Source organism: Pygoscelis adeliae, unplaced genomic scaffold, assembly GCF_000699105.1.
Source record: "Pygoscelis adeliae isolate BGI_AS28 unplaced genomic scaffold, ASM69910v1 Scaffold93, whole genome shotgun sequence".
Taxonomy (NCBI): domain Eukaryota; kingdom Metazoa; phylum Chordata; class Aves; order Sphenisciformes; family Spheniscidae; genus Pygoscelis; species Pygoscelis adeliae.
This window is the reverse complement of record NW_008824469.1, coordinates 1,497,423-1,505,874: the sequence shown is the minus strand read 5'-3', so window position 1 is coordinate 1,505,874 and position 8,452 is coordinate 1,497,423. Positions and strand designations below refer to the sequence as shown.

General features: G+C 40.4%; 1 protein-coding gene across 1 annotated transcript in view; it reads right to left on the bottom strand.

Annotated features, from left to right (window-relative positions):
• RAD9B (RAD9 homolog B (S. pombe)) overlaps nucleotides 1-7,644 on the bottom strand; it is an 8,424-nt gene extending 780 nt beyond the window's left edge. The window contains 9 exon segments of the mRNA XM_009321236.1: nucleotides 376-498; nucleotides 1,070-1,134; nucleotides 1,616-1,722; nucleotides 3,694-3,800; nucleotides 4,692-4,791; nucleotides 5,760-5,874; nucleotides 6,366-6,515; nucleotides 7,446-7,557; nucleotides 7,559-7,644. Of these exon segments, the coding sequence (XP_009319511.1) occupies nucleotides 376-498; nucleotides 1,070-1,134; nucleotides 1,616-1,722; nucleotides 3,694-3,800; nucleotides 4,692-4,791; nucleotides 5,760-5,874; nucleotides 6,366-6,515; nucleotides 7,446-7,557; nucleotides 7,559-7,644 (965 nt within the window).
• Between the last annotated feature and the right edge of the window lie 808 nt (nucleotides 7,645-8,452).

The window sequence follows — 8,452 nt, the reverse complement described above, 5'->3', positions numbered from 1 at the left end:
TTTTTTACATGGTTTTGTTAGAAAGTCTTTATTTTCTGTTAATGAAAAGCATTATGGCTTTAGATTTTTCCCTTCCCCTCCTCCTGCAACAGAACCCCGTGGAGATAAAGGAAAGCAGAAGCTAGCACAGAGCGCGCTCTGTTGCACCAAGTTTTATTGCTCTGTATGACGCCAAGATGTTCCTGAACCTGTCTAGTCCACAGCTTTCCTATGAACAGAGCCTCCAGGATCCGTACAATGCTTACCAACACCCTGCCAGAACGAGCAGATCACTTCCTTTCCATCTTAAATCTGACTTGGCTGGAAAACGAAACTCCAGTTTTCCATCCCCTTAGGCAGTGTGCCTCCCTCGCCTGCCCCGAAGCCCGCCGTTACCTTTCCTGCCGCTGTGAAACGCAGGGAGGCTGCTGGGAAGCCGTCTCCTTTTCGACGTCAGACAAGGTAGCCAAGATAAAGCTGGCTTCCAGCACTGTATCTTCAATGCCGAAAGCAATTGGTCTAAACACAAACATTCAGAGACTTAAACAGCACGCGTAATTACACACATCGTGGGAGGAAACACGGCTCATGCAATTCTATACGTGAGGATTAAAAAGTGCCTCCGCTGAAAATCTAATGTATTTGCTGCTGAAGAATATGAGATGGCTTCCTGTTACAGTTGTAAATGCACCAACGAGCAAATGCTATACGACATTATACTTACTCAAACTATAGTTTTAAGTATGTAACAGTTAAAATTATATTTTAAACAGAAAATGTATTGTTTCTTTAGACTACTACATAAAATCATTGCATGCATTAGACTGAGAGCCTGAAGTGTCCAGGTAACACAGATAGGTGCTCATTAGTCAGCACGGCTAGCTTAGTAATGCTGGTGCCGGTGTTAAATGCTTTATGCATAATAACAAACTATTTAACCCTGTATCGCAGATTTGAAATACAGCTTTTGGTACAAAATGAAAATCTGTTTTACTGTTCCAGTTAAACACTCGTTGAGTAACCTGTGGACAAAAATCGACCGTAGAGTTGTAACTGCAGTAGTTCTAGATAGGTATGTTCCAAAACGTACCTTCCAGATATGTCAAAATGGATTGAGACGGGAACACTGGTAGCTTCTGAAAATGCTAGCAGTCCCTGAAAAGAAGGGGTGGGTGGTTAAGCGCCGTTTTAAAAACAGATCTATATTAGAATGCAAGTTTATCCCAGCTGCTGTTTACTGGCAAAAAGAGGGGAAAAGTCTACTGCTTCCAGAATATGGTTCTTGCCTTCCCTGCCTGGCGCGTTGCCAAAGAAGCTTCTGCCTGTGGAACTTCTGTGGCCAGGATGCTTTCTCCAGCACGGCCAGAGTGTGTCTGCCCAGCACTGCAACTACGTTTTTGTTGCTTTAAAAACGTTTCGCTTGCCTTTCAAAGGCCGCTGTGAGGGACTCGGCAGTGTCCTGCAGATCCTGGTTTTTAAAGCCAGTCCTCAACCAGCTGGTGAAATACTGCTGCTGGTCAGGAGGCCTGGTGGAACACTCCCTCGGCCATTCTGCGGGGACCATGCCGCATCGTCCTGGTCAAGTCAGGCAAATTAATGGGAAATGTTTTATTTTCAAGACAAACTCTTACTTTACCCTCAATTCTTTAAGGCAAAACGTCACTTCAGAATCTACTCCAACTTGGAAGTAGTCAAATTCATCTGGATTTAGTTGTATTTCAGTAAGCATTGTCTTCGAAAAACCTGTTTAAAGTAACAAGAAAGTCAAGGACTCAGAGGAGTGAAGTTTGAACTCAACAAAACCATGGCTATAACCGTGAGGTTTTTACATCAGCATCGTTTGAACAAATACTTGTATTTTTATAGTGACTAACAGTAATGTTTATTTATCTAAATTTATTTTGTAATTAAGTAAAACAAAAGCCTCAATTTATTTACAGTATGTTATGTAGATTTAAACATAAAGGCTTTTAACAGAACCTATTTTAGGTTCCACTGTGTGATCTAACCTGATACCTACTGTCCTTCTTGCAAATCTGCTTTGTCGACAGGCGTTCATCACAAATAGTACTACCGGCTGCTTATTGTTGCATAGATGGGAAGACCAAAATGCAGCATGACTTTAACAGATTAATCAGAGGATAATGAAGGTGGACTTAGGTTCTTTGTTTGAAATTATAATCTTTTCCTGATACGTAAGTGGCAACAGGAAATAGGCTTTTCAGTTACGGGTATTCGGTTGTTGCTTGTTATCGTTAGGTTAGTCCGTAGCTGTTACTAGGTGTGTGAGAAGAAAGTAAGAGGGTACTTCCATGATGCGTTATAGTCTCAGAGGCATTCAGAAAAATTTTACAGCAGCTTAAACAGTACACACCTATCCAGGAACCCATCCAGTTCTCTTCCAAAGCCAGGCTGCTAACAAAGCATTACAAACTGTTCCCAGTCTTTTGTTTCTCTGCTCAACAGGTTTGGGGTTTTTTTAATCTCAGCCGTCAAAAAGGCCCCATTGCGTGTTCAAATATAATCTTGTAAAGATCCTCAAAACTGTAGAAATATACACTTGTAACACACCCGCCAGCTTCTGCAAGGCAGAGCCTACCACATGCAAACGAAAACAAGTCTAGGCAGAAGGTGTAATTTCTTTCTTTGAAAATTAAACCTGAATGTGGAAAAACCCAAGCCATCGCCAGGTGATATGTTCAAAGGACACATTTTGTTTCAGTGCATACAGAACATTTGCTGCAGGCAATATACTGCATCACAGGCTACGCAACAAGAACAATGCTCGTAATTCCTCCTTTTTCTCCTTGACTGTTTGGTTTTTTGGTATCTCATCAAATTTTTACCTACCTTTTTTTTCACTTTCTTTCTTACAATAACCCCTGTAAGCGTATGTTTCTAAAATAACAAAATTCGTCATTCAAAATGTAATCTTTTTAGTGTCTTTTTATTTTCAGTAATTTCTTCCCTGTTTCGCTCCAGTCAGTTTCCACCGCTTAATCCTCCTCGCTCTCCACTGCTTTAGCCTGTTCTCAGCACAATCTCCGCCCCTACGCTCTAGGCGGTCATCTTTTTCTAGGTCATTATCCTCAGCTTTGCTCATAAGCAAGTATGAAAAACATCCCTTTATTATATGATATACCAGAACCTATTCTTCAAAAACACAATTATATCTTTAAAATTAGTTTGAGTCACACACCAAGAATCTAGATTGTTCTCCACCTCAGATGGAGATCTGAAAATGGCAGTGCGCAGCATAACAGTGTTAGACCAGCTAACACACTGTATTGCCCTTACACTAAAATATACTCCGTAATGATATCAATTCTATAATTACGGCATTCAGATTTAAATAGTTCTTTTTAAAACATAAAATTATCTCCTTTTTCCTGTCTGTTGCCATGCTGCTGCTCTTGCAGCACCGTAGTTACCTCTGTTCAAACCTACAGCAAGCGGCGTAATTTATTGCAATTGGCCGCTCAGTCCGGTATCTGCCACGGATACCAGGACGATGTTACTACAAACATACTTTCTTAAAATATATTAAAACCAGAGGGTGGCAGTATGACTTAAAATCTCTCTATGTATGTTCCCTCTCTTAAAAATCTCATTCAGCCACAAAATGCATTCACCGTTTATGTTGCAATAGTTATTATTCCTTTAGTTCACCTGTTTTAAAGTCCAAATATTGTTTCATCTTTTGAATTTCCTTACCAGTGTCTTCCTCAGTGTAACTCTTCAAACAAACTTTCATTGGAGTAACCGATAAGGTTACTTCTTCCTGACTGGTCGGAAAGTGAATCATTATATCGGCCAGCAGCCTATAAAATTTCATTCAACATTAAAATAATTTTACACGCCACAAGTTACTAGCTAACATTTGTTACTCACACTAGAAATTAAAACTACTTGGCAATACTGTTGGAAAAACTGCCTTTGAAATGTGCACCCCTTCAAGCGTGCTGTATCTTTTCAATTGATTTATATAGCAATAGGTACATAAGAAATCTAAAAATCCAACTAGTAATTACGAAGGCAAATTTGCTTCTATTTAATGCCCGTGTATGTTGCCAAATCAGTCTTACGTATATATATTGCTGCTACCTTTCTATATGTATATATCACAATTTTGAGCAAACCTCGGTGTCCTATACTCTTTATTCAAAAGCTTGCAGTTTTAGAAGTTGCATAATCTTTTTATAAACACAATATCTAATAACTATACAGAGATAACTTTATACACCTTTAACGCTTTAATGGTTGGTTATTGTGACAAGAGCTCCTGTGCACAAGAAACACTTCTAACAGAACTGCTGTCAGGAAAAGCGCAGTCTAACTGTTCTTTGCCTTTGCTTGCAAAGACAAGCCAAATCTTGGATTCTTCCAAAGGGCTGCATTTCACCACTGGATTCTTTGCCTATAAAAGTAAAGCACTACTTTATTTGTCATAGGTGGAAGCTGCTCACAGGTGTGAATCCCAATTATACATTACACGCTTCTCAAGGTTAGACTGAGTAGGATTAATGGCAGAATGATCCAAATTTCTTACGTTGTACTGTGAAAAATCAAGCACTAGGATACAGGACTTAGGAATTCGCCATTTTTGACTGTGCCCTAATCAGATTTTGGTTATGTTAATGACTATGAGAGCAATATTGCCTTCTGTGTGATTTGGGTTTTTTTTTCAGGAAAAGTATTTTTGTATTCCTTACCTGGAGTGGACTTTAAGAATGTTTGGACACATGTGCTTTGCAAAAACAGCCTGCAACGGATCACATTCTTGAAAAGTCAGATTATATGTTTTTACAACACCTAAGTATAAAGGATAGGAACAAAAATCAATGCTGGTCTGTAATTTTCAATGTTTTTTCAGTATTAATTGTTCTTTTATGAAATCTCAATAGAGAAAGCAACCAAGCAGCTCACTCTAGCTACGTGGAAGTAACTCACCCACAAAGAGAAAACTGAATCAACCTGCCATCTAAGACTTACTTCCTCCTGTTAGTTATGCCCCCCCAGCATGTGAGTTTTTTAAGAATCCACAAGAAGTGAACAGCAACAAGTGCAACAAATGCAGGGGAAAAAAGGCTTCAATATTTAACTGGTATAATAATATAAATGGTGGTGGAATACAAAAGGCAAACCCTACAGATCTGTATGTATTTCTAGATAAGCATGACCTAAGTGAGCTTAATTGTCTTGAGACCTAATTCAATAGATTATCTCATTATTATTAATACAAGCTAGATTTTTAATAATATAAAACACTGCCTATTTACACAGCACAGCACAGCTCAGCAAACTACGTTGACAGATGATGGTTCAAGTTTTGCAAAGACTGATGAATGTACATGGTGTTCTGCTGGACTGAGGATGTCGGACCTGTCACCATGTGGAAGAACTGTATTAGAAGTGGAAAGACCCTGTAAATCCTCTAGTTCAAAGACCTGCCAAAACAGGATTTCCCTCCCTTTCCATAACATGTGTTTTTTCAGAATTTACTCCAGCCTAATTCTAAAAGTTGTAAGCAGTAGGCTGACAATTAATGTACAGCATGCATAACTACTGAACTGAAGAACGTTCATCTGACAAAGCCTGTTATAACTTCATTTTAACAAGGTGATGCACATGATAAATACAAATTACGATGTGAAGAGGCTGCAAGTGTTTGGCATAAAGTTCCATCAATAACACTCAGTTAATAATTACACTAAATATTATGTTGCCCTGCTGTTTTAAACTGCTTCTGTTTCTGTAAAGTCACTTTATGTGTAACCTACCATGTTTGCAGAGGAGCTGAAAAGTTATGTGATGATCATTAACATTTGTGTAAATGCTGCATTTCTCTACATTCCTTTCCAGCACATTTACACATCTAAACACAGGGAGAATTGACTGTAAAAAAAAAAACCCACAGCACAGAGGTTACTCACCAAGCAATTTTGCAGTGTTACTTCCCGAGTTTCGTACTGTTTATTTCAAGCTCCTGCTTTTATGGCTTCCCCAAACTGCTTTGCTCGCCATCCTCACCCAATACACGGCCAACAGGCCTGTTTGCTCAACAACTGGTCAAAGCCCTCCTGCCTGATACTGGTTTTGAGTAGCCTTACTGAAGGCTACAGGAGAAACACTCCAGAGGCAGAAATGTGGTATCCCTTCACCCCAAGATTAAGCTGGTTCAGACTTTGTAAACCGCAGGGCGCAGCTCGGGAGGTACACCTTCTAAACATAATTAAATACCAACGCTCTCTTTTGCAGAATTGCTCAGAAGCACTTGAGTTTAGAGCCATCTACATGCATCTATGAGTGTCCCCCTATAATTTCATTAGGAAATTTGGCTTATTTGCTGCTTAAAAAGCTGTGCATAACAATCCATTAAACTGTACCTTAATTATCAATTTACATGGGAGGGATAACCGTTTTTCCTTCTGACATGGTTGAGACACAGCTGTCCAGCAGTAACGTTGAAAAAACATGGATGAGAAGAAGACATATGCATATGCTGACCTTGAAGAATTCACTGATCTTAAGGCAAGCTGAAAATATAAGTAAAATAATTTATTAACTCAAAACTATTTCATACCAACCCTTTAACAAAAAAGCCATCTCTGTGCTTCAGTACCATACCTAAGCCACAAAACCTTTAAATGTGTACATCTCAAAATAAATACAGATGCATCATGCATACAATCACGTTCAAACTTATCACCTTCATTATTACTGGTCAGAAGTCACTGGTATAATACAGCCATAGGAATCCAAGCTACAGGCATTTAAGTGGCCCTGAAGTGTGAGTTACCGAAACACTTAAAGCTCAGCTTGCATTTGAGGCATTTGAAGGACTGGAGTTTATTATAAAACAATCTTCCTGTACACCCATCCACATGATACGTACAAATGAGCAAAGACATTATGAGTACCTCAGAAATTCTTCAGGTACAAAAAGAAATTATCTTCACTTCTGATTTCCCAGCTTCCCAGCAAGTTAAGGAGAGTTCATCACTTTTAGCAAAGAAACCTCTAGAGAAAACCCTAATTCTGCTGGAAATGGTGTTTGATTAATCAGAGGCATATTAATGGTTGCATTCTTCCTGTGAGTCATACTGGTACAAAAACATGTTGTTTAGAGGCAGCTTCTGATGTGGTACAAAACATAAACCTTTTGACCCATGACAACAGAAATAAAACCCTTGGTATTAATCCGGATGTCCTGGACAAGCTTCAGCTTGCGTAACAAAAAATCGAAGAATACTAGGGGCAGCGTAGCAATGAATCTTCCATGATGTAATCTGCATAATTACAATGACAGAAAATATGGCACTTGTCCATATTGAAAGTGGAGGAAGCTGAGCAAGAATGTAACTCAGACTGAAGCGTACCTGTAGGAAAACAACACAATATCCAACAACATAAATACTATGCTTTCAAGAAAGATTTTTAAATTACAGTAAATCAAATTCACTTACACCTTTTTCTATGGGGTCAAACCAAAATTCGTCACTAATACGTGCTATGGCATGTATTGCTCTTCCAAACACTAGCAGGAAAAGAAAACAGTGCAATATGCATTCTAAGTTAAAAAAAAGTTATACTGCATTTTCTCCAGAATAATTTAAGAGGAAACATTACAAATTTCCTATGCATTTCAAAGAAAACCGATGACATGGTGGAAAACATTACTCTTTACTTTCTAGTAGCACAAACACCTTGACATTTTGGAAAGCTGCCTCTGATGAGGCGCAACTCAGATGTCATCTGTCGCTTTGCAGCAACTGGCATGACCTGATGTCACCACAAATTAATTCAATCTAATCAGACAAAACACCACTTAAGTTACACATTACATTCGGTAGATGGCAACAAGTTTGAGCAAGCGGTAAGCAATGTGACATCTGTAAAGATGTAGCCCTAAGAAACACAGAAGAAACCAGTAGTGGGTCTCAAAATGTGCCTTTGCCCGCCCTGGCACTGGCAGAGCAGCATTTTGCATGAAATGCTGCGCACAGGTTTAGTTGGGCCTCTGGAAGCAGAACAGCGTGCACAGGGCGGCACCCAGCTAAGCAATGGGTTCTCCACCTGAAAGTTCAACAAATCCAGCCCTCTGCTCTCTAATCTGAACAACCTTCAGAGGCTGCACGTTGCCCCACAAAAATGCCTCTGTCCTCCTGGGCATGAGGAAGAGGCAGCTCCTCAGCTCTGCTGTGACCGTGGCGGCGCTGGCCACAGCTCCCAGTGCTTCGTGCCCCACTTTGCACAGTCTGAAAGCCCCCACGGGGAAGCCCACCGAGGGCAGTGCCAGGGACCCCAGGGTGCCAGCAGGCCAGTCACGCATCCCCATGGCTGCCGGCCCCGCTGAGCTGTACCGCCCTGAGGCGGCCCCGCTCCTGGGTGCCTGTTTCTCCCACATACACCCCTCTGTCCCAGGCTCGCTGCCTCCCCTGGGGCCACGGGTACCTCTGAGGTGAGCCCCCCC